The 26,555-nt window shown below is 39.0% G+C and overlaps 1 protein-coding gene across 1 annotated transcript; it reads right to left on the reverse strand.

Moving 5' to 3' along the window:
* Positions 1 to 1,217: 1,217 nt before the first annotated feature.
* Positions 1,218 to 26,491, reverse strand: GPD1L (glycerol-3-phosphate dehydrogenase 1 like). Its single transcript, XM_018075752.2, has 8 exons — positions 26,472 to 26,491; positions 22,107 to 22,284; positions 20,629 to 20,769; positions 16,727 to 16,865; positions 15,428 to 15,540; positions 7,870 to 8,103; positions 7,370 to 7,476; positions 1,218 to 4,147 (listed from the first exon to the last, which is right to left on the reverse strand). The coding sequence occupies exons 2-8, from the start codon at positions 22,212 to 22,214 to the stop codon at positions 4,033 to 4,035; spliced, it is 957 nt and encodes a 318-aa protein (XP_017931241.2). The 5' UTR covers positions 22,215 to 22,284; positions 26,472 to 26,491; the 3' UTR covers positions 1,218 to 4,032.
* Positions 26,492 to 26,555: the final 64 nt, after the last annotated feature.

Consider the following 26,555-nt stretch of genomic DNA (forward strand, 5'->3'; position numbering starts at 1 on the left):
CCTTGTCTGTCACGTTTCTTGTACAGCCTGGCTGCTATTTACAGGTAGAGGATGAGAGATGCCCAGCCTGTACACACTGATTTCGTGAGAAAGCACCACCTCTTCAGAAGATAATATGAAACAAAGGTATCCATCCTAATTCTCTTGTGATGGTTTTTACTTTCCTGTTGACTGAGACTAATTAGAATTAAAGCCCTTTTGGATGGTATGTTTGTGATACCTACATATTTATTCTACTAATCGATTTCATGAAATGACCTAATGGCTGAAACTCTGTTTTAAAATTAGGAATAAAATGCATTCAGTCACAGATTTGCTGGGCAACCACCTTTACTTGTCTCAGTATCTGTATGTGTAAATGAGGAACTAGGACATTGCTCTCATTTTATGAAATGCTTCAAGGCTTTCAGTAGACTGCATTATTCTGTTCACCAAAAAACCCATAGTTCTTTTACAGTATGATGCCCCACACTAAGTAGCAGACTGTCCTTTCCCTCATTAAACACTTGTGACACCTCTCACCCCTTTCACCGACGTACAAACTGACAAAACTGAGCACAATATACTCTTCTTATTTCCCAAGGTCTTTCAACTCCAACATACAACAGAAACAAACATTGCTGGATACACAACACAGGAACCCAAGATCTCACAGACCACCATATTGTCCAAGAGCTGAGGTAGTGGCTGTTGCCCTGTTCTAGGAGGGTCTTAGATGACGACAGGCAAGCCAGGGCTGTGGGCAGAGGTGTTGGGCATTTTATAGCAAGCTCCTTCTCTCAGTTCCAGTGGATCTACAACACATGCACCTGGTGCTCAACTATAACCATATCCAGATGCAAGGAACACAGTGTAGGACAGCTGCAACTACATAGGAACCTCAGGAAATTCAGAAATAAATGAGAAGAAAAGTAACTGCAGAGCAGGTAGAATCAGTCACTTGCCAACCAGTGCCCTCCAGTGGCTCCCACAGCATCTCAAGGAACTGAAGACAAGAACCTGCTTTCAGAGGTCAAAGGCACTGTAATTGTATCCCTAATGGACAGAAACAAAATGGTGACATTTGAATGCCAAATAGCTCTTTTTAAAATTTACATTCTTGCACAGTAGCCTCATATCTGCTATCATTACATCCCATATCCACAAAAACCTACAGTCCATCAAGTGAATAAAATATTAATCACAAACCATGTAAAATGAGACAACAGAAACCAAAGTGATTCCCAAGACAAAAATGTTTATTTGTACTCTTCAAACAGGTGTACATTCAACATCCTTAAACAAGACCAGTACATATGTCTAGGGCAAGCTGAGTAAGTATCATTAGAATATAATGCCTTCCTTAATAATTAATGTTCGTAAACCAAGAATTAGTTACAAATTTATGACCCCTTACACAGGGGTTAATGTTTTCAGTAAGACTATCCCAGTACTAGGCAAAACAGAGTGTTTGTAAAACAGGACTCTAATCATTCAGTTCCAGTACCATATCACAGTTTTTTAATGAACAGGAAGTATTAGTGGGGGGAAAATACCCAGTGCCAAGTTGAGTGTTCTCAAGCACTAAAGAGCAAACGCAAATGGTGAATTATCTATAGAAATTTAAATAAACTATTTTAGTTACTGAAACCTCACTTTTTGTCTGAAAAAACCCAAGAATGTCATAACAGACTGGAGGAAAGAATTCCATAAAAACTTTTTCTCTGGATTTGCCTTAGAATATAGGTTTCTGTACAGAACAAGAACAATTAAGATTTGGGGGTTTCAGTGGTAGAAGTAGTATTGGAACAATAAAGAAATAATTTAAAAATATATATTAATTTACCACATTTAGCTTATATAGCCCTTTATGTATCTTACAAAATGCTACTGTTCTATATACTGCATGTAAAAAAATGTTTCTATATATAATGTGTATGTACACATATAAAGGAAAAGCCAATCAATTTGGTATTAAAAAAACCCAAAACAAAACAAAGCATAAGAAAACACACTGAAAGTTATGCAGTAATGAGGAGTGTATGCTCCATGTGTGCGTTAGTACAACAGTGCTTCCAACCTCAAAACTTCCTCTTAAATGCCTAAGCAGAGTGCTTGCTCCAAGTCAGCTCTACCAGTGATGTTCCCAACTGCCACAAACATCTGACATTACTTAACTTCAGGCCATCTGTTATATTTAGCACTAAATCAGAAGTAAGGCAAAAGAACTTTTGACATCCCTGAATATCTGAGGACATTCGTGAGATCTCCCAAAAATCAATGCGAAACAATATAGGAGCACAAAAATGGTACCCCTGAGCTGAAGCATCTTCCTGTCTACAGAAAGCTGCCCTAATGCTTGCCTTGTTCAGAGTAATCCAGGCTACCTAAGTATGACAATTATTCCCAGGCATCTCCTGTGTTTTAGCAAGTTTTGAATGACAAAATTGATTGCGTTTGTGCTCATGACTTCTGGTCTAAAAACGCCACTGAGAACAATGAAAAACAGTTCTGATACTGCTCCAGACGTTAGGATTGGATATTCAGAGCAGATGGACATTCTTGTTCTGTAAATCCTGATGTTAACCCTTGTCTACCAGCTGGAAGAATGAGTCCTCTCTTTATGTACCTAGCATATGTTTCACCAAAAAAAAAAACCCCACACTTTAGTACACAAGAAAAGCAAAACAGGTTTTTTTAATCCATCTTCTCTTGCATCAACCTTAAAAGGTAAAAAAAAAAAAAGACCAACCAAGCCAACCCCACCCCTAAACTTCATAAAATCACAAATTTTCCAAAACCAAAATTATCCTCCCTGATACAGCAAAGGTGTCTGAAAAAGAAAAAGAGTTGAGATACCTGGGGAATAAAAGAGACAGATGCCTTTGAGAAGTTTTCTGGGAGATGGGTCATAAAGGATTTCAGCACCCATTGAAGTTTTGTCCAGTGAAAGAGTAACTTCAGAACTGGGGAGGCTGGATGAGGACTTCAGTCCAGTTGACGTGTCAGTCACTGGCAGGCACTGAAACGAATGCAGTCATCCTACTGGCACACAACCCTTCTGACTACACAAGCATGACATACCACGGAATTCCTCTAGCATTCCTTGCAGTGTTCTGTGGAGTGCAACACTGTGCAGCTTAGCTAGAAACCCAGCAGAACAATTCGGAGCAGTGGATACCCAAGAGTATCCTTCCCCATCCTCCCAAAAATGCCAGTGAAGAACAACCGCAGGTACAACACTGAAATGAACCACAGGCTCCAGGGTTCAGAACCCCCAGGTCAACATCTCTGGCTTGCTTTGGGGAATGGGATTCTAGAAGAGCCTAACACCCAGGAACAGTCAGGGAAAAACTGAGAAATATAAAAATGCAAGGATTAAAAAACAGAAGGGGAGGTAATGATCCCCCTCTAGAATATTCCCTTTAAAACAGTGTAATTAAAACCTTTAATTCACCTAGAAATTGGTTTCAAAACAACCTGACAGTTTTAACAACTTTCAAAAATCAAAATATTCTTCATTTGATTTCATTAAAATATCCCTGTAGCCCCCTGAATAACTGCTATCACTTGTTTTGCACTAACATTGCTTAAATTAATATAATCATAAGCATGCAAAATGTTAAAATTTAACTGCATATACAAATAAAACCAAGTTCTAATAGAAACATTTCCAATATTTCAAGGTAACAGGCTTGATTCAGTCTCTGATCAAAACCAGTGGGATTCTTCCCACAGTGTCCAGAGACAACAAAACCTTGTATTTTATGGTGTAGGAACACACTCAAAGTACACTTGTGTATATAAACCAGGTATGTAGTGCAACTTTTGTACTGCATATCTTAAACCAGTTGCATTTTAGCCAGTAAAATGACAATCACCAAGCCAACACTGCATGCTGTGTCAAACTAGGCTGTATAACACAAAACAATACCTCTTCAGAGACATTCCTGTTGTTACTGTTGCCTAGTGAGTGGCTTTGAACGAAGCTTAATGATAGATACATCCACTTGAACCCAGACATAAATTCGAAAGGCAGAAAGCTGCATTATTTCAACAGCCTGACTGATTTTTTACGTGCTCTGGATGACTTTGAAGGCAGGTTATAATCTCTCCGACAGGCCTCCCTTCATAGCAGATTTGATACACAGCCGTGAACAGCGGGAACCTGAGGAAACAGAGTGGGAAAAGCAAAGGCAGTGTAAGTTTATTCTGTAACATTTTCTTAAATGAAGGAAATAAAATGGGGTGAGAAGAGGGAGGGGAAAAAGGAGAGATGGAAAAAAACAATTTTTTTTTTCTACTTGTCAAGTGATAACACTGGGCTGAAAAGCACTAGATAAATGCAGAACCTACATGAGTCACTCTCAGAAGCCCAGCCGGCTGTAATGGAGCCTGCGACATTCATTATGTATGGCAAAACCATTAAGAGATCTAAAAAATAAATTAAAACCACTCATATCTTTATTGGCCGTTCTTATAGCTGTGCTCATCTATGGTTAAAAAAGGATGACTGGCACATTGGTTATGTATTACTTCTGAGCAACAGTTTGATAATACAGAATATGACAAAAAGAGACCCAAGAAGACATTGAAGGTCAAGTTTTTAATAAGAACCCAAAATAAAACCTGGATTTTGAAACAATAAATTCCCATCTACTTTTTTCTTTTTTTTTATTTTAAATTGGCCACATTTCCAACAATCCCCAAATTATTCAGGCTTTTCTGATAATATGAAGGCTTCTTACAGCAAAGACACTTTACAGAAATTTGTATTTGCTTTCTGTACTTCCTGGACAGTGACAGCCAGACAAGTGCCATTTGTATACAAAGCCTGATGAATTTTAGGGATTAATTACCTGTTCAAATACATACACCATTTCAGTGTGGCCTTTTATAAGGAGCACTGGAGACAGTGAAATAGTTAATTTCCGAGGGATTCAGAATACATCTGGACTAGGACTTTCTCCTTAGGAAAGCTGTCCCATCAGTCACTCTAAACCTTTATGTAATGCACATTTCAGTGTTGAGCAGAAGCCCAGCCAGTACTGAGCACCACATCTGCTTGCCCATACACTCTGCTGTCACGTGTTACTGCAGCAACTCTGGTGTCAGCACATCGCTCCGAACTAGACTCCTCAAAGTGAGCCAGAGGTCACAAGAGAAGCCATGAACCATCCAGGAGTACCACCACACCATGGTGACTACTGCATTATCAGGGGCACATACAGGATTTGTACTTGGCTTAATGCAACGTTTCCCCATTCCTGGGGAAAAAAGTGGGGGAATGGACATGCTTATGGCTTTTTTACAAGTGCTTAACTCAAAATGTAGAATTTAATTTACACCTGAAACATTTTAATGTTCCACTGCAAAATGCATGTCCATTTCCTCTAATTTATTTTTGTGGAGAACAGACAAAAATAGCAGCAATAGCAAAAACTACTTCAGATCAATCCAACTGACTTGATTTTCGGTTTTATTTCATCAGTAGAAAGAAATCTATCATATAGCCACATAGCTGGTCTCTCAAATCCAAGGCTACACTACTTAGGTTGCAAAACCCTTACTAGGAAATCTGCAGGAAAAAAAATTTACACAAAGACTCATGCACTTCTTAACAAATCTCACTTGTCATTGACTTCCTATGTTATATTGGGCTGGAGAGGGGCTGAATTTGCTGTTACCATTAAATGTAGGCACCAATAAAATGTGTTATGCCTATGTGAGAGGCGGCCACAAAATATGTGAACCTTCTGAAGCAAAAGCAAGCTTCCCACAGCTTGAGATACAGTACTGGCAGTCACTTCTCAGTGAAGAAGCACCACTGCTAGAAACCACAACTGAAGTCCTGCTGCTTATCACAGAGCACATTGCTGTGCACAGGTCTGCCCCACTTCACACAGGGAAACCAGTACCAAGGCTGACTGCAGGCTCAGGGCCAGCAAACTCCAAATGCATCTCATGCCTGAGCACATCAAGAGGGTGAGGTCTATAACTGTTGAAATGAAGAAAGTAATTGCACTGCTAGTATCAGTAGGCATTAACCCTGCTACCAAGGCTCTTTTGCTGAACTTTGACTTTAGTATATGTCTACGCAGTGTTAAGACTCCTTTTGCAGGAAGAGAGTATGAAATTTTATTCTTACTACACTGTTACCTCTTCACTTTGAAACCGTGGCTGCTTCACTGTGTTTTGTGTTTTAAAGTAGTTTTTGAAAAACACATTGAAAGTTGCTTTCAAAAGCCTTGTTGAATGAGATCTTTTATGAAGAACTGACACATATATGTTGGCATTCCAGAAAGAAATTAGCAACACTCTGTTTTCATGTCTTTCATTAAAAACACAACTTGAACTCTTCTATAATGCACTCTATTTGTTGTAAGGTAGAACAGGATATAAAACAAGCAACCTAAAACCCCCTCAAACACAGCATCCTGTCTCATTTAGGAAATCATAAACAGCAAAGAATGAAGCAAACATTTTAGTTACACTTTTTCTACAGTTAGCTTAATTACTGTACACTGAGGGAACAGACTTAGGTGCCTTACATCCAAAGATAATATTAAAAATTTAATCATTTAATATAGCTGATTCATTAAAACTAGACTTTAAAAACTGCTTTGGAAAAAGAAGTAACAAGGCTTGGTCTTCTAACTGGCAGTTATTTATTTCCTGATTTTGCCTCTTCTACAAACAGGAACAGATAAATGCATCCCTTAATCTCACAAGGAGACAACTGTGTGTGTAGCTCTAAGAACCATACATGTTCTGACTCAAACACAAATGAACAAAGCCAGGACAATCTGCTTGATTTCATACCACAAAAAAGCCCTGACCTACAGAAGCAGATGGCAGGTGTTAACCTACAGCAAACTGGAAGTCACATTACGAAAGAGAACTGTGATGTCTAAGCTAAAATCCACGTGGTAGAAGCAGGCACTCTATTCAGATGATAACCTATACAGATCCTTTATAACAAAGCTCCTCTACTTGGAGGTAAGTAATGAATTTCCTACTATGAAATGAGCTCTAGAGCCTTTTCACAAGTCTCTTCAGGAATCTCTGCTTCTGTTTTCATGCATTTTATTCTTTTCACATGTTAGAACACACTTGCTGTGCTTTTCTGTAGTAGCAGAAGGCAATAATACATTCTGCAAACAGAAGGGCATTCACAAATTTAATGTCCCACTAATAGCTCTATCTACACCAGTAGATATTTTGAGGGTCTATTCACTTCTCTCTCTGATTTTAACTAGGAATTAAGCTGCTCTTATTGTAGTGATTTTATGTTTGGCTATTACATTTATGAAGATATCAAAAACAAATACGCAGAAAGAATTATGGAGATAAAAAAGGGGTGTGTGGAAGTTGTTTTATCTGTTCTTACTTCTCCAGCATTCCTTTCTGCTTCAGGATGCGATACACCTCTGCAGAAGTCAGTGGTCCTTGCAGTTTCTGACCATTCAACATTTCTTTCTCTAATTCTTCAATAGACTAATCAACAGAGGGGAAAAGAAAAGAAAGAAAAGGAGAGTTAAGATGAAATTTTCAGAAGCTTGACATCGATCATCTAGACAAAAAAAAAAAGTTACTGAGGGTTTTTTCTTTCTTAAAAGTGACCTTAGTGGAGCATATATAATATTCTCCCATATTCTTGTTTGTCAATATTCTCCTTCTTAAATCTGCATCTCCCAACATCTTAAGTCTTGAGCTTTTTTTTTAAACCACCCCTGCCCTTTTTAACACCTTTACACTCATTCTACACTCAAAAAACAAGAGGAAAGAGAAGGGTACTCACTCAGTAGAGCTAGCATGACTCAGATACCTCTACTATTGCTCCAACAAACCAGGAATGCAACCACAGATTTCACCCAGTGAATAAGGTACCTTTCCAGTTTTAACGACTGCTTCTGCTACACGTCGATTCCGGCCACCGTAACATGTTGTGATGAGATCAGCAACGCCACAGCTCTCCAGGAAAGTGGCAGTAGACACCTGTCCTTTGCAAAATATTTTGGCAAAGGCGATCATCTCCATTAGGCCAAGGCGAATAACGGCAGCTTTGGTATTGTCACCGCAGCAAAGACCATCACAGAACCCAGCTCCTACTGCTACTACATTCTAAGGAGAGGAGAAATGGGAAACGAGTCAATTATCATTTATGGAATCCTAGAAGACACCAAAAGACAGAGTGCAGATGTCTTTAAGAACTGCAAACACTTTACTAGTGAAAGACTAGGTTGTTTTGGGTCATTTTGGTTCGGAGATTTTGATCTCTATGGGAAAACTTTAAAAAAAAAAAAATATGGCAAGCCTTACATTACTAAGTATTTCCAAGGATAAAAGCACAGTTAAAGCTCTGGCACAAGTTGCCCCCAAGGTTGTACAGATATTATTTTTGACTATATCTAAGAACAGGTTGTGCTACACCCAAACAAGGTTTTAGCTAGATTGAGCTATTCCTGCCCTGAGGTAGGGGTAAACATTCCCCTACATTCCATAGTTCTTTTATCCAGATTTTCTTTATGATTAAGTAACTCTACGAAACACTGACTTCTATGACATCCTAAGGGACCAAATTCAGCCAAGTCAATAGTATCCAGCCCTTTCAAGTATGCAGAGGTCCTATAACAGTAATAGTTAATCAAGGATTCCCAGAAGGTTCATGACACAGGATAAACTTTCTTAGCAAAAAAAGTGTTTGTTTTTTTCCTTAGACCTGCTGAGAGCATTCTACAAAGAATGTGCTGTTTCTTCATGAACAATCGGCGATATGACCTCTTCTTTGGTTTAAGAACATTAGAATTAGATGAGATACATTTGAGTGAAGTAAAAACTATTTTCTAGCCTGAGAGTCAGATGGTGTTCTGGCATATTGATAAAGCAAACAAGAAAGTAATGGATGTAGTAATATCTTTTTGCATGCAACAGCAGCAGTGACCTCAACAGAAAGCACAGGAGAATGAACATTATGGCACCTAATGCAGCACCTGATGCAGGGAAAAAATAAAATCAACCAAACCAACTTTAACTGTTGATGAAGAAAGAGCAACAGTCAGAAGTTGCTAATAAAAGCAACCAACTGATTAACAGCTGGTTTGGTTTTGTTTTTTGGACTGTAAGAACCACAAATGCCAGACAGCTGCAGAGCTGTGTGGCCAGTCATGGCTAGGTGACTTCGAATCAAATGAGGTCAGAGGATGAGTCACTGCTTTTTGAGCAGCGAGCTGAGGCCTAAAGGTGACCCTAAAAGTTGCAGACAGATCTCTCAACATCAAAGTCAAAGCAGCCAAAGACAGTCAGCTTTTAAAACTGGTACTTTAGATCACCTTGGCTTAAATCTTAGCTGTGGTGATTCAGTGAAGGTATGTTTTCATCAGACACCTCTTGCAGAGCCACCTCCAATATTTGTTCATTTGGTGGCAAAGCGAGAGGAAGTCAAACAGATATTTAAGAAGTTTTCAGACTGGATAACCCACTTAAATGCATTTTACATATGTGATGTCTGCATGTATTTAGTACTCAGCTAAAAAAGCAAAACATATCTGAGCAACCTCTGAGCTTTTTCCATAAACTTCTTGAACACTCCAGTACTAAAGTTTCCCATTCCCTCCAACTTTGTCTCCTTGACTTTCCTCTCCACTTTAAAGCAGCCTACCTGATCATAATATACAATACAGTTTGGCCCATGGTATTTTGTTGCCTACTTCTACCTTCTGCAACATTTGTCTTTGGAGCAACAGAAATACTCTTTTAACCAAGTCATACCAAGACTAGTTACTTCAGAGAAAATGGTGTAGGGAACAAAGGAAGCTATGAGTTCAACTCTAAAACACTAAGCTTCTTGTTTGTACAATGTCCCCATTGTATGTGCTTAATGCAGTTTGCAAATAATGAGGAAACAAGACAACTGATTATGCTCTAGAACACACACCCATGACTAGGAGACTTATATCCTGGTCTACACAACCCTCAGGCCACAACTATGAATTCACAAGGTCTACCATCTGGTTTCATTTAAATCCTTGAAGAATCTCTGACAACTGTCCTGTGTCTAATATACTGGAGAGAACTAATTATACCACACTGAAAGTTACACTTTACTCAAAGTTGAGCCTCTCCTTTTCCAAACAAAACAACAACAATCTCACAAAACTTAAGACTGAGTCATCCTTCAGACCAAAACAAGACCAAAACAGGCAGTTTGGTACTTGAAATCTCTGGGTGTAGGCAGTAAGCTGAGTTTGTTTCAGGAAGATGCATAACCAAATGACAAATTGACACACAAGAGCCTAATGGCACTAGCACTATAGTGATCCTCTGAGAAGCACCCTGCAGGGGGTAGAACCATGTAAAGATCTGGCAAAAACATCTTTCTGTACCTCATATGGTTGATCCAGAACGCTGCCACTGCCAAAGCCTACACCTGAGGTGTCCTGGCTTTAGTAGGAACAGAGTTCATTTTCTTCTTAGTAGTTGGTACACTGCTGTGTTTTGAATCCAGTATGAGAATAACATTGCAGATGGTTTTGGCTGTTGCTGAGCAGTGCTTGCTCTAAGTCAAGGACTTTTCAGTGCCTCATGCCTTGCCAGTGAGGAGGTGCCCAGGAAGCTGAGGGGAACATAGGACAGCTGATCTGAACTGGCCAAAAGGATATTCCATACCATAGAACCAGTATATCAACCCAGTATATCAACTGGGGGGAGTCGGCCAGGAGCCATCAATCACTGCTCAGGGACAGTGGGTGGCGAGCAATTGTCGTGTGCATCGCTTGTTTTTCTTGGGTTTTCTCTCTCTCATTTTCCTTACAATTACTATTACTATTGTTGTTATTGTTATTATATTTTACTTTATTTCAGTAATTAAACTGTTCTTATTTCAACCCTTGAATTTTACTTTTTTTTCCCCTCGACTCTCCTCCCCATCCCAATGAGTTAGGAGGGGGTTAGTGAGAAAACAGCTGTAAGGTACATACAAAGTTGCCAGCTGGGATTAAACCACCTTGTTAAGTTAGAAGAATTCCTGTAAATGCAATGGGTGTATATTTGTGCAAGTGGCGAGAGTCGATGTTTCCGTGAGCTTAAAAACTGACAGTATTTGCCTACACACATGGGAGTCTGAGAGTACAATAAGCAAGGGCCTACAGACAAACCTGTTGTTTCAAAGGTTCAAAAATACTGCCACAATGTAACCCCAAAATTACAGCAACACAATGTTCCTCTTGGCCTGAGGGATTCAGAGCTCTCAAACCCAGTACACGCTTCAGCAAACACATTTCCCCTATCTTGGCATTAACAGGTTTTTACATTAAAGCATGCATCCTGTAAGCAAGATGCACAGGGTGGTTTTATATTGCATATGGTTTTAAGGTACTAAAACCTTTACCCTAACAAGCAAGTCTTTAGATAGTCCGGTCCAGAAGCTGAAGCTAGCCCTAGTCCTAGTTATTCCAGAACATGAGCAAGGAGTGGATTCAGTTACTTTGTCACTGGGATAATGAAGCTATGCTCTGGAAAAGAAATGCTGATGCCAGGCAGTGCTCACAGTATGTGTCAGAACAAATGAGAAGTGTCTTTTACTTGCACGTGACCTGCTGCAAACATGCCAGAGGTCACAAATGCAAGGTCAACAGATGACCAAGAAAACAAGGACAACAAGTCTGCAGACTGTGCTGACAGATTGTTCTCTTAGTCAGTACTCAGAACTATCAAACTGACAGTTCACAGAATGTTTATGGAGAGCTCACAAAGACAGCTTCAGCAGCCATTTCTGAGGCAATTGTTACATTTACATAATTAAATGGATCAATAACAGAAGTAAGCAGAAACGTTATTTCCCCCGGGACATCCAGCCTTCCTTGAAGTAGCATCACAGCTCAGCACAGCCTGCTTTCCCTTTGCTAACACACGAACTTGGAGAAGCTCCTTGCTTCACATGATGGTTGAGAGAGGTCAAATGAAGTCACAAAAAATCAAAGACAGTATCAGCAGGACTGTCAGAGAGGTTAAGCATAAACTGTTTGCTCGCTCCTGGCAAACTTGAATTTCATTTCTACTTAAGCTCAGAAAAAAGGAAAAAAATTATCACAATCGAATTCTACGGTACCTAGACTGACTATCCAACAGTGACTGCCCTAAACACACCTTGCAAGACCACCTTTGCAAGTAACAATGCTGGGTTACATAACCTGGTAAACAATAAATCATCACTATACTTCTTCTTTACTTAAGGCTACGCTGGAGCCATAAGATTTAGAGTCAGGCCTGAAGGAAACCGAAAGACAATGACAGCTGCTGCTCCTTCTCCTTCCTACAGGAACTGTCACATCTGCCTTGTCTTTGGCTGCTGCCACTTGAGGGTTTTTAACTCTCCAGATCCCTGAATGTAGGGCAGCTGGAGCATGGTCGTTTTGCCACATCCACAGGTTAGGTTCTCACTTCTCTCACACTCTCCCCCGGCACTGCTGCAGTGGGTAAGTGATTTGGGTACAGTTTACCCCTAGGAGTGCAGGTACCAGAGTTTACACTGCCTCTCGAGTACGCTGCTATGACTGCACACCAGCTCAGTCTGGCCTCACATCTGTGCTGCCTGTAAGACCCTACACTGGCACAGGCAGTAAGGACTGTAAGGACACCTCAGAGGTGACAGCCTTGGGTCTGTGCTACTCTGCAGTATCACATCCCTCAGCAACCAGAAGCACATCCATATGTATGCACAGCTGCACACACCACCCTTACAGTGGTGTCATAAACTTTAAGCACTTCCTACGCAGGCCCATTCATCCTCTGGCAAAGGCAGATGAACTTGTGGGTGGCCCTGAGCCAGGCCACCTGTAAAGCCAACTGGACACCTTGAAACAACTATCCAATATTTGAAGTGTGTTAATTCCTGGCCTCAACACTTAAAAAAGGTCACCAAACAAACAGGAAACATGCATCAGTCTTCATAAGAAAAAAAGTCCTCACAGAGAAGAGCATGCCAAGCACTTTCTGTTTCAACAGCAAACAAGACACTGTAAACAGCTGTTCCTCCTCAGTATCATCAGATTTTGTAAAGTCACTGCCACTGTCTATTCAGCCAGTCTCCAAGCTGACACAAGACTGCAGTTTCACTGCACTGATTTCCATACTTCACTGTATCTCCATCAGCCCATTGTCACAAATGTAAGCACAGGAAATGAAGTGGATATTCCATATATATGTATATAAATAACAATCAGGTGCATGTCCTCTCACAACCACCAAGCAACAATGCCTATTATTACAATCTGAATTCAAACAGGCTTCAAAAACAAATTTCAAACCTAAAATTATCATTGTAAGGGAAAGCTGTGCTCAGAGCATTCTTTGTTACCCTTCTGTATTTTTTCCCAACCTTTAGGCAACTACCCACATTGAAAATCTTCCCTGTTTAGAAAGGCTTGCAGTAATAAAAAGTGAGGTAAAGTATAGGCTTTTAACATTCTAGTCCATTATGCCAGTAATACCAGAAAAGTCTTCTTTTCCTAAGCTGGTATTTACAGAAAAATGGAGAAGCTGGGAGAATGTACTGTTTTTCATAGGGTACTATTTCTCATGCTTTAAATACCAATACATGAGTTGCTTTTACTATTTCCACATCCAAAAAGGCAGTCTGGACTGTTTGCCTGCTTACCTCTGTCCTCCTAGCTGTAGTTTGCAGTGACATTACTGGCATTCTGAATTGGCACTGCTACAAAAAGAGAGTAAAACCTCTCTTTTTATACCTGTACCTCAACACATGACACTGTCATCTTGTGAAATAGGAGTTTCCTCCTTCCAGCAAGTTAAATAATGTTAACTTTTACTATTTTTTCATGAAGTAACTTTCCATATTTAAGAATGTAACAGTCTGAATGTAACTGACTGAAGCTACATGAGATTTTTCCCTAAAAATAACCATATGAAAAGATGCTTACTTTTCACATTCTTATTACAAGGACTCAGATTAATATTAAAAAAGAAACATTCTTGTCGTTACCCTTAGCAAACAATTCTCCTAAGAATAAGTATATACAACATCTAAGAAAAATGTTATTCACATCTGAGTTTTGCATTTTGCCTGACTTGGACCTTTACAATGGAGTTTTGAGTGTCTGCTGACTACCTGCTTAGTTTGATGGGCTCATCTCTAGCACACTTTCAAAAGATTTGTCTGGAATAAAAATTTCCTGAGACAGAACTCCTCTATCAAACAAGAATTTAGGTTAGTCAGAAAACATCCTGCTGAGCAGTTTGGAAAGGATGATAAATCTGTAAAACTTTTTGACTAATTTCAGAGGGTTTTACATAGGGATTTCTTTTCTGCTAACCTCCCACATCACCAGAGCATTTAAAAGCAATGGCTGTGGAGCCAAATTGAGAAAATTATTATATATACAGTAACTTCAAAACACGTTGTACCAAAACCCCCAACTCCAACAATGTGCAGACCTACAACCTCCTCCTTCTCAGGACTTCCAGCATGACAGCTGTCAAGACAGAATTATCAAGAAAACTAGTATGCCAAAAAAAATGCTGTTATAGCTATCAATCTACTTCCTGCTAAGCAGGAGTCCTCCTTATCTTAAAGACATCATTGCTTAGTGTGATAGCTTTGCAAACGAATGATGCAGTTTACACAAAATTTCAGCAGCAAAAACAAAGCAAGGTAAATAATTATCCAAAACATTAGAAATAAAAAAGTAACCCAAATTATCTACTAAACCATTGCATCCATAAAAAATTATTCATAATAGGTATCAGATGATGTCAACTATGGTACTGTTGCCCACAGTGCCAAGAAACTAATGCCTTTCCTTCACAAACAGCCTGTAAATTAACCTGAAGAAATAGCAATTAGAATATGTTTAAGTTAGCCTTTGCTTCCTGACAGCATCAGTTTTGTTAACAATAAAATTTTGAATGACTTAACTGTCTGAAATAATGTTTTTCCTATTCAGGTCATTTCTGTATGTGGTTATCCACACAGATCTTATGCAGTGTATGTCCACAAAACATGAAACGTAAGAATGCTCCCATTGTTCAAGCCAATGAGGAGAGGAACAGTTTTGTCAACAGACACAAAAGATTAATGCCAACTCCTTTTTCCCTTTCTTTTTGTGAACACACTGTTGCAAAAAGAAAAAGGGAACTACAACAGATTTAGCAATACATCGACCAGTCAGACGGTTTCAATACTTGTTCATGACTGCTAAGGGAAAGATGTAGAAAGAGAACTTGGGAGATGGTGAGACATGGGTCTAAAAGGCAGCTCTCAGAACATGCTGCTCCCTAATTTCCCATCTGGTTCTTCTGGAAATGTTATGCTGTAGTTTTATGTATTCTATAAAGCACAATAAGTTTAATTCCTTAAATGGAAATACCCTCTTTTTTTCTACAAGGATCACTATTTCATCTCTGTACCATCTGCAGCCAGTTATCTTACCTTCAGAGCACCACAAAGCTCAACTGTCTCTGCATCATCTACTACAGTTATTCGGAAGTTTGGAGTCTGCAGGAGTTCTTTGAAAAGAAGGCCATTTTCCAAGATTTTGCTGCCTATTGAGAGAAACAAAGGAAAGCTGAAAAAATGAATAATTTATTTATATGTTATTTAGCTTTCCTGCACAAGCCAAAACACTTAAAAGCAGAGATAATGTTGTTCTAGCTCCATCCTAAACACATTCCTGTTCTAAGGGACCAAGAACGTGTCTACACTGCACTTAAAAGTTCTGCACTGAGTTACTCTGGACTTCTTCATAATTCACTGTCTGCTCAGCAACAGATTCTAAATAACAATTCCATGAATTCTCTATACACTCTCCATTATTTGATCATTCCCTTTAAAAGAAACAGTTAATAAAAAAACAAAGGTGAATTAAGAATATAGCAGGAGCAATTCTATCAATTATTTTAAAGCCTGTATTCCAGAAAAACACCTACTCATAAATGCATGTCAAGGATGTTTTATTAATTGAGCATGCTGCCTCTCACAACTGTTTCTAAACACTAAGAGGTAATTCAACCATTCAAAATTAAGTTCAATGCAAAAGCTGTGAATGAGATGTTACAAAGTTAACAATGCACAAAACTGTAAAAATTAACACTGAAAAAAAAAATAACATGAACTCTGTGCTACTATGTGAGTACCTGTATGTACACACACACACACATATATGCCTATCTAGAAACAGTAAAATTCAAGACTAGGCACATCTTCATGCTGCAAAGGTGTGCAGACATCAACATGGAACTAAAACAATTTCCAGCTTTTGGGCAAAAAAAGTGTTTTGAGAAATTAAAACAAGACATTGACACTTTAAAAAACAAATGAAAAAATCAAACCAAAACAAACATGCATAAAGGTACCATCTGTGACCATAACATCTGAGTTGGAGTACAGAATATATAATCATTTATCCATATAAAGCTGTGCAGACCAAGAAAATCTTAAACACAGTAATAAAATCAAGCAGTTTGCTCTGTGGAGGGTGATAAAAAGCATGCTTGTATTTCACATGCTATGGTCACAACCCTAGTGAGAATGATTAAAATTGTGCTCTTCTCTCCCCTCTATTTGCACTATTGTCCTAGTACTTTTGTAAGTGTAAACATTTTACAAAATTCAATCAACAGCTTCTGATAATAGTCAGCTAATGTGGAAAACGGTGAAATTTGAGCTATTTGGTGTGCAACTGTGAGGACAGGAGCACGTGTTAAACATTCTTACAACTTGCAACAGTACCTATTGTGGTTTCACAGAATTTGTCTGCTGCCACCTCATTGGCAAGGTTAGCTCCCATCAGCACACTGATGTCTATTCCCATCTTCTCTCGAATAATGTCAGAGATCAGTCTGAGTCCCCCAGGGCCTTCATCTATTCCCTGCAGCCAACATTAAAAGGAATTACTAAAAAGTCATTCATTAGGCAGAACAGAGAAGTAAGCACACAATTAGTCTTGTCAACAGGTGAGAAGTGAGACGAGGCCTAATCAGAGAGAGACTAAAGATAACAGATGTACTACCAGGGAAACTTCTGCTATTGTGACCTCAGAATCAGGGGAGGTAGCACCTTAAGAATAAGGAGTGAGCTCTAGATGATGATAACAGTTTTTATTCCATGCTCAAGGACCTGATTCTAAGAAGTGCTGGATATTCAACTTTGTTACTTCAGAATCTCTGCTACTTATTATCAGTGTATTCTTAATAAAATCTGTGAAGCATAACCAATCCATCCGTTATGAATCAGGCTTGCATTTGGACTTGAAATTGCACCAAAACTCACAAAATGGCATCTGAAAAACTTGTTTTGTGAAGAGGCATCTGAACTGAAGTCTCAGAGGCAGATTCCCTCATGCTCATTCCCTACTAGCTTAAACCATGGTTAATAATTTTGAGTACTACTACAAATGGAACAGCCATTCACAGATGGGTAGTGAGCAGAACAACCAAGAATAATTTAACTTCTAAGGATATTTATAATCTATATTTGTAATGCACTCTTCACAAAGTGTGAAAAAAATGGTAGCAAGAGGATCTTAGAAAAGATCACCCCACAGATTAAAGCTGCAATGGAGAAGAGTCTGGTACCCTGAATTGTCTGAACCAAGAACTCTGAGACCATTTTCGTCTCATAAAACCTTCCCTCCCAGCCTGCTAAATGCAGAATACTTTTGAGTTTTTAAACAGGAGCACGGCAGACAAGCTATTAAAATGGTCATTCTTTCCCACAGTATACCACCTCTTGTGCAGTACTATTTTTTAATGTTGGGGATTTGATATTTTTGGGGATTGGTAATTTTTAATTACGACTTAGAGGCAAAAAGCATGATCCTCTACTAATTCCAGATATACATATACACACATACACTTGTAGGTTGCCAGTGGTGACATTTCAGACAGGCAGTAATTTGCATTTCCACAGATCAGAGGTGCTGTTCCTCAAATAACACGGTGCAATCAAGAGACATGCAGAAATGCCTGCATAAAACCTGCCAATTAACATAAAGCTTGCATTCCTGCATTATTTTTCAATCTGTATCACTTAATGCACAGATCTGTTTTCTCACCTTTAATGAGCCATATAGAAACAATCTGAAAGTAAGTACACATATATATGTTGTATTTTTCCCCTCATAGTGTCAAAGATGTCCCCACAAAATAATTGTAAGGCCCCTCTCCATAAGCACACGAATTGGGAACAACTCCAAAAATGTGAATACCTACATCACAATTATTCATGCAAAAAAAGGCGATCAGAAAGGCTTAGGTGCCAAATTCTGCTCCACTATGAAACTGATGTACTTTCTGACAAAGTCAAGGAGAGCTATACCTGTTTCTTGTAGAGTTAAATCCAATCCTGAATGATAGATGACAGGACAAAAACCAAACATCTCTTCCTCCCCCAAAAAAACAAGGCTCTAACATGGGAATTTTCACTGGGCAACAATAGTCCCCAGGCAATGCAAGTCCAGTTCTGCGACCGTATCATTTCCATCCTAACACACCTGTCAGAGTAATCCCTAGGGCCTATAATAGGTAAATGAAAATGAGACTCATGTTGAAGTTGCCTGAAGAGTATTTTGAATTACTTTCACCTAACCTGCTTCCTGTGCTCACTGCTGTACCACTTGATGCAAGTTGCATAAGGTTCCTCCCCCCACACCCACACAGTGATTTGTTACTTTTTCATAGACAGGGAACTTATGTAAAGCAACACAGATGCAAATGTTTCAATGGAAATGTGTATTACCCAGCAGAGAAATGTCATAATCTCCCAAAGACTAGTTTTATTATCAGACGTTAGGCTCTGCTTGAAGATTAGTCTGTCCAAAAAAGAAAAAAAAAAAACCCAAACCAGAAAAAAGACTAAAAGATGACACAGCGCTAAGCTGTCAAACAATTTAGAAAGCACAGAAACAAGATGTCCCACTAACGGTATTTTTCAGAGCGGAACTGCACTTTTAACTGCCAAAGTTAACACAAGCCACTTTAACAGCATTAGCATTGAGCATAAGACGTAAAAATATGACATTGATGAAAACAGCCTGCATAAAGAAGATGCAAAAGTAGGGGAAAGAATGCATTCCTGCCTCTATTGCTTAGTTTCATTGTTGTGTTAAATCTCTACCATTTCTTTTCAAATGATACTTTTAATGATGCACAGTTACGACTTTTCATAAAGACTGACATGTACTTTGCATTCTCCCACAAAATATTAAGGGGCAATCCTTCTTTGGAAAGGCTGCCTACAGATGCAGTGTTGCAATGTGACAGTGGGAAGCTGCCTAGTAACCAACTTGGCTTTGCATGGCAGGTGCCACTATTTCACTTCCATTACACTAAGCACTGGCTTTTTGTTTTGTTGGGGTCTTTTTGTTTGTTTGGGATTTTTTTTTTCTTTAAAGATAAGTATTTCCCCACACGTTTATTTTTTTAAACAAAGCCATTAATCAACATTCCATTAGAGCGCTGATAACCAGAACAGTAATTCCAAGGGAATATGGGCCCGGGACCCTGACTTCAGGTATGCTGACATAAATCCTCATTTACTCCACCCATTCATTAGTTAGTCCTATCACTAAAGACAAGAGAACAAAAATCACAATTAGCAAATTAAAAGAGAATATTTATCTTGAGCTATGCATTCAAATATTTTAACAGTGCCTTATTTTACTCCTCCACGATATGAAGAGTTTTACTACAAAGTGCAGCAAGAGCACTCGGGCTGCATTACTTTTTCATACATCTCAGCAATATATCAGGTCAACACTGACAAAACAATACAGATTTGATGGGCCTAGTTAGACAAACTAAAGAGACAAGCTTGCAGAAAGCGGTGATAGGGGTTTTTTGTTCTTTTTGAGCACAGATCCATATATGTATCATTTTCCAGAAATGACAGTAAACAAGGGAGTGTGCTGAAAAAATGGCCTACTCTCAACAAAGCAACAATAAACCAGAATCTTCCAAACCTTGTGGGAATGGCTTATTATTTGCAGCTAAACACACAGGGGGGGGAAAAGCCCACTTACCCAAAAAACAATCACAAAAATAAGCTAATCCACATTTTAAAATTTTCCTGCCAGCAAAATTACAAATACTCCAGTGATAACACTTCCTGCACCTCTGCCCCCTCCTATTTCCTGTGCTTAAACTGTCTTTTCAGGTAATGCTGAACAGACACTCTTGTTGCAACATCATATTTGACATGAACAAGAGCACTATCCTCTCGGTCACATGAAATTCTCTCAGCAGTTCTTAAAATCATCAACTCAGCATGTGGGATGTGCATTAACAATCAAAGCATTATGCTTGTGCTCTGTTCTTCATCTAATGATGTTTTTGGAAACAACAAATAGAAGACTGGAAAGCTTAGTGGTGCAAAACATATTGACTCCCCTCTTTCTTTCTAAAAGTCTTGTTACCAGCCTCATTTTCCTCTTCCTGCAAGCATTAACCTAAAATAAAACCTGCGTAAAAATCCACTAATGACCAAGACAAATTCTAATCTTACACCTAGAAAGGTTTAATGGAACAATCAAGTGAGTAATGCACAGAGACTTTTCATATCAAAATATCAAGGCATCTTGTTTTAGAAGGTTCCCTGACACATTCTTAGTTACTAACACATAGTATTTATCATACCTTTATAAGAGTGATGCCGAGCGCTTTCTTGGGTACTCGTCCTGTCATTTCATCGCAGACTTTATGAATGAACTGATGAGGAATGACAAAAAACAGCAAGTCTGCATCCTCTACAGCGTCATTAAGGTTTGGGATAGCAACCTGTGGAGTTATGGGAGAGAAAGGCCACATAACTTCTTAAAATTAACACTAGATACAAGTGGTATCTGGTAAAGTAAAAGCAGTTTGGTCTTATACAGAATGCTACAAACTACTGCATTTCATCACTGAAATTAAGCAGCAACAAACTTCCCAGACAAGCAAAAGAATTTAAGCTCTCAAATAAGCTATTTTATATCATAGAAAGAGCATCTTCACAGACACCAGCATGGTTAGTGCCACAAAAATTCAAAATGTTTTGTAACATTCAAACAAGTACTTTCAGTAATAAAATATAAAATAAAAAGCTGCCTTCTTTTGACAAAATAATCCCAATTTTTGCTAAATTACCGCATGCAGAAAAGTAGTTTCTTTCCTTAGTTCCTTATACACTCAAATTTCTTCTTCAGGTCTCTTACACTTACTAGTTTATATTCCCTTTCTGTGTACCCTTGGATTTTGTTTACCCTTTAAGAAGGTGACCAATTTTGAAGCCACTTGGCAACTTCACTTTACCTAACACTTGATGACCACCTAAAACAACACTCAGGTTTAAAACATAGCAATAACCTCCACCTATTTATAAAGAGAACAAATCTGAATAGGCAGGTAGTGAACAGCAGAAACACCACAGGTGCTGAAGGCTGGGGAAATGGGATTTCAGCATGATCATTAAAGAGAAAACTACAATGCACAGCAAGTCACGTTTTTTCCTGCCCAAAAGCTCTACCGAATTGTCAGCTGCTGCAGCCTCTTCCTATAATGTTGTTAGGGCAGGAGTCACCACCTGCTCACCCACTATCACCCACTGTTGTTACACCAACAGAGAATACATGTGGAGTCCCACTGTTCTGCCCTGGCAACGCTACATCTTACACGCTGATCTGACTGCACATGGTTGAAACACAACTGAGAACCAAAAAAACTGCAAACACCTTGAAGTTTGCTTGAGAAACACTGATTCTCATCGGATACCTGACATCAGTTCTCACTGACCAGCCAGCTCTCTTCCAAAGTTGAGGCCAAATATTTTTAATGGGTATGGTCAAAGCTGTTACTTTTGCCCTTGTTTTCACATTCGCTTCTTTATACAGAAGCTGAAGTAACATAAAAACAATAGTGAGACCAAAAAAAAAAAAAGAGAGAGAGTGCATTGGATTTACTTAATTGCATAGTTACATAATTTTACTGAGTCAAATCTCTGAAGTCATTTAGTAAAATAGCTATAGTGTGAAATATTATAAACTCTAAAGGTGTTAACAAAACAATTTTTACCTCCACTCACAGCACAAGCAATATTCCCTTTGCTCCATAACTATCGTTTAGTTTCTGAGTCTTACCACATTATCTGGTAGCTTGTGTCCAGGGAGATACTTTACATTTTCATGTTCTTTATTTATGATATCTGACAGTTTTCTCCCATTAATATTCTCCTCGAAGACCCACATCTTCACTGTGGAAGCAAACTTCTGCAATTTTTTTACATTATTGCCTACTATTTTGGCAACTGCAGAACCCCTGCAGGAAAGAAAGCAAAAATAGTCTTTAAAAAATTATGATTTTGCTATAGAAAAAAAGAGATTGTCTTTAAAATAATCAGAAATGCACACACTGTTTGACCACTTACCATGCAGATAATGTAAAACAAATGGAAAATAGACCAGTCATTCACACTGGCTGCTTCCTCTCAAATGTATCTACAGTAGGTTGGACTAAAGCATTTACTAAAAACATCCTTATTTACTTTTTCTGCTTATTGGCTATCCAGTGGGAGTTTAGGTTACTGACTTTCCCCAAAATCAAACTGATTATATCCTCAAAGCAGAGGTAAAAGGGACATACTAAATTTTTTAAAATGGATCATTTTCACCTTAAGAGATGGGAAGCTTCTTTGCTAAGACAACTGACCCATCAGTTGTTGTGCAACACTGATAGGCACTGAAAGCCAAAACAAGCATTTATATATTGCAGAAGTTATAAGCTTTATGGTTATGCAGCCAACCTCACAGAATTTAACTATTGCAACAGCATCCTCTGAATTTGCAGGCAGACAATCCCATTACTGTTAGCCTTTTATTCTCCCCAAGAACAGCACACAGTGGAACCTGTAGGATGGTGATCAATTTTACTTCTCAAATCTTTAAGCAATAATGAAATTAATCAGAATTACAAGAGGAGAAACAAACACAACCTTCCCTTTCATTCCTAGCACCAACGCTATATGGAAGAGAAAGATGCAATTTTATGAAACCTGTGAACTAACTTCCTTTCCCAGGATAAGGAGGCAGCCTCAGAATTACCAATAACTTACTAAGCAGACACAAGAAAAATTTTAAAAGAATCAAGAGCTTTTAATATGGCACAACTCACTGCACTGCATTAAAGATGTGTGCTATCACAGGGTTAAGGTCACATTATAGGCAGTGGCAGAGAAAAATTATAGTATCCTAAGTAGACCTTTTTCAGTTAAACCATAAAACTGTATGTCTTAAAAGAATGGAATTTACTTCTCTAATGGCACTTCACACACTGAAAACTCCCCTGGGTTCAGGAAGTGATATAGAAGGCACAGTTGTTAGCCATCTCTTATCAGGCTGATATTCTGTATCTGCACACACACAGCGTGGTTTCCGCTTCAATGCCATACAGCTCACCAGCAAAAACCCCAAATTTCAGATCCACACAAACAGCATGAATCACAGTAAACATCACACAGGTATGTGTTCCTCAGACAGTGCTTTGAGTTCCTTGAACAAAAGCACATTTACTACTACAGATTTATATACGAAGTCTGGATCCTGGCAAATCCATTGCCTTCAATTTTGAACTTCTCTACACATTTTCTGTGCTTGCTGGTGATAAAGCAAGACAGAAATAACTGATTCAGCAACTCTCCAATTGGGATTTTCAGTCTGCCAGCATAAAATCTGGCAGTGTGTACTACTTGAGTGAGACATTAATTCCATTACTATTTAACACTTAAACGCCTTAGCCGCCTTTTTTTTTCAGCCTTTGAATGCTGTATTAAAAAGTGAAGATTTGCCTAGTCTTAGTTTCTAAATTCAAGAAGATTCTCCTGACTGGCTTCGCTGGTTCCCCATTTCCCATTATACTGCAGCCACTGTTTTAGGACCATTTCACAGTTGGTCTGCTTTCCGCTTATCGCTTTAAAAGTAAAGCACGAAACCCACAAACTCCTGAAGTTGCCCTAACAGCAGCAGCAGTGGAGGTCACAATATGCAAGTGCAAATTATATTATTAACTCTAGCTCTACCACTGCCCCTGAAAAATCATCTCAGTTATATTTTTCCTCCAATTTTTCTACAGAAAGTTCCTAGCTGTAGGAATCCCTCTGTTCGGCAACTTCCCACCTCTTCCTAAAATCTACAGTTTCTGTTCAAGTTGGGCAATCAGGTTAATTAACAACTGGTTCTAACAAAGCAGAGAAGGATAAATTCTGACTGTGCACACCTCATTAACCTGCCCTGGAAGTATTATCAGATGAGCAGGCTACAGTATGTGACCCAAGCAGCTCTTGCAGTGAGCACTGTCCTTGAATCCCAAGGCTCCAAGGCACATTCCCAAGGTGTACTCAACAGACACTGAAGAATCTACTTTATCCCCCATTAAAAAGATCCTAACATAATCACTTATCCACCAGCTGAGCAACCCTAAAAGGGCAAGGCCAGCAAACATGCTGCTCTTCTGTGCCTCGTGAGCCATCTGTCCTGTCCCATGATCTCCCATCAGGTGTCGAGTGACCCCTGCCAAGTCGACTTCATTGTTAAGGTGACCTTTCTCTAGCAAACTGACCAAACAAGTCTGACTGGAAGTAGTTTATCATCCAAGGTGACTTGCTCAACCCTTCTAAATGGTTACTGTCCCGCCAAGCTCCTTTAGGGTTTTTTTTTTTCATCTCAGATATAGGTCAAAGGGCTGTGAGAAGGCAAAGACTTCCATACAGTTACTGGCACTTGTCCAACACAATCATCTCACAGAGAACCCCCAAAACCCACAGTCTCCAAACAACTAGGGATGCCAAACCACACTTAGATCGACTAATTACATGCCTACAGTTTAGGCACCACCAGTCACACACTCCTGTAATTCAGGCTTCAAAAATATGTAATCCTCAAATATCAATGATCAGATGTTTATAAATATTTCCATTTCTCTCTAGTTACCTACTTTTAAGCATTAAATGCTTCCACTTTAGGACCACAGGCCCCAGTTCAAAAAGACACTTGCAAACACACAGGTATACAATCAAAATTAAGTCCGATTTAGTTCAGTGGTTGCATACATTATTGAATCACAGTGGTCTGTAGTCAGGGTTTTGTGCCTGTCACCCCATGGACTTCGAGGAAGAAACCACCCATCTTTCCAAGAATTACTGTTTCCAATTTTGGTTACTTTGATTTCTGCTTTCCTGATGCAAAACCCCTCACCATCAAATATGAAATAAGCTACAAGTTATTGGAATACATTTATCCTCAAAAGAAAGGAAAAAGCTGATGTCTGGTAATAGCATTCTCTCTTTCTCTCAGCGTAGGAGATATGGGCATTTTGCCACTGACTCATCCTATTAGGCAGGCGCTTTTCTTACTATTAAGCTGATCCAATGAGGTGAAAACAAAATACATGTGCACGTGGTTATTGCTAGTAGGCAATATCTGCAAATCCTTTTGCTTCTGTAAGCGTGTTTCACAGTGAATCAAATATAAATGCAGTCAAACTTCCTGTAAAACTTTTTCCCCCAGGTTTCAAATATGGAACAACAGCAACAATACTCCTAAAAGACTAGGTCTCACTGCATATTTCCTTCTGACATATGCTGCAATGCTCAGTACCTCCATGGTCATCTTACAAGCTAGTGCAAGGAAAGCACGACATGCTGCATTGAAATGTCAGCCATTCCCTCCGCAAAGAAAAGCACAACTTGGTAGCTGCTGATATTTTTAACAGCAGCAAAAGCCAAGTGCACAGAGTGGGCAGGGGGTGGGCAACAAGTCTAAGATCACCCCAAAAAAAGACTGGTAAGTTTGGTTCAATAAAACGCAGCACCTTGCTCTACACTGAACTCCTCTGAGTTTAGATTTAAGGTCTCAAAAACCAGTGTTATCAGAAATAATGTGTGCTTAGCATTAGGAACTGAAGTGACAAACTGTGAAGTTATATTGACATAACACATTGTACTTAACTTGTTCACTGTAAATAAGGACCCGGTGTAAAAACTGTGATCAGGAATGGTAGAGAAATAGGTAAAGAAGCCAAAGAGATAAGAAAAGCCAAAAAAATAGGTAAAGAAACCAAACAAAGGGCTATTAACACAATACTCCTTTCGGAGAACGATTTGAAGTAAATCTACTGCCTTCTTAGACGCAGCAGCAAGTTTAAGCCTAATTATAAACTAGCAATAGAGGCAGCAATAAAACCTTGTCTCAAGCTCTCAGTGTGCCTTAGCATAATCAATTTGGAAAAAAAAAAAAAGAGAAAGAAGCCATTTCAAATAACCTAGCGTCTCGCAATTCTTCTTTGAACTGGCGTGGAAAACAGGAACGTAGGAAATCCCGAATCACACTTTTGTAGACAAGTGGGATTGTTGGCGAAGCCCTACAGGCAGCGCGTAGTTAGAAAACAAAATAAACTAAAATGTTCAGCATCTTTAATGTTTACGTCACCTGACACTGGACAAAGCACACAACCAGGTTAAAAATGTCCTAAACCAACTTCTTCGCAGAACAGACGGGTGTTTTACAAGCTCGATTCCGCCGCTTCTTCCTCCAAGC

This window comes from Manacus vitellinus, unplaced genomic scaffold, assembly GCF_001715985.3.
Source record: "Manacus vitellinus isolate BGI_N305 unplaced genomic scaffold, ASM171598v3 scaffold_3_pilon, whole genome shotgun sequence".
Classification (NCBI taxonomy): domain Eukaryota; kingdom Metazoa; phylum Chordata; class Aves; order Passeriformes; family Pipridae; genus Manacus; species Manacus vitellinus.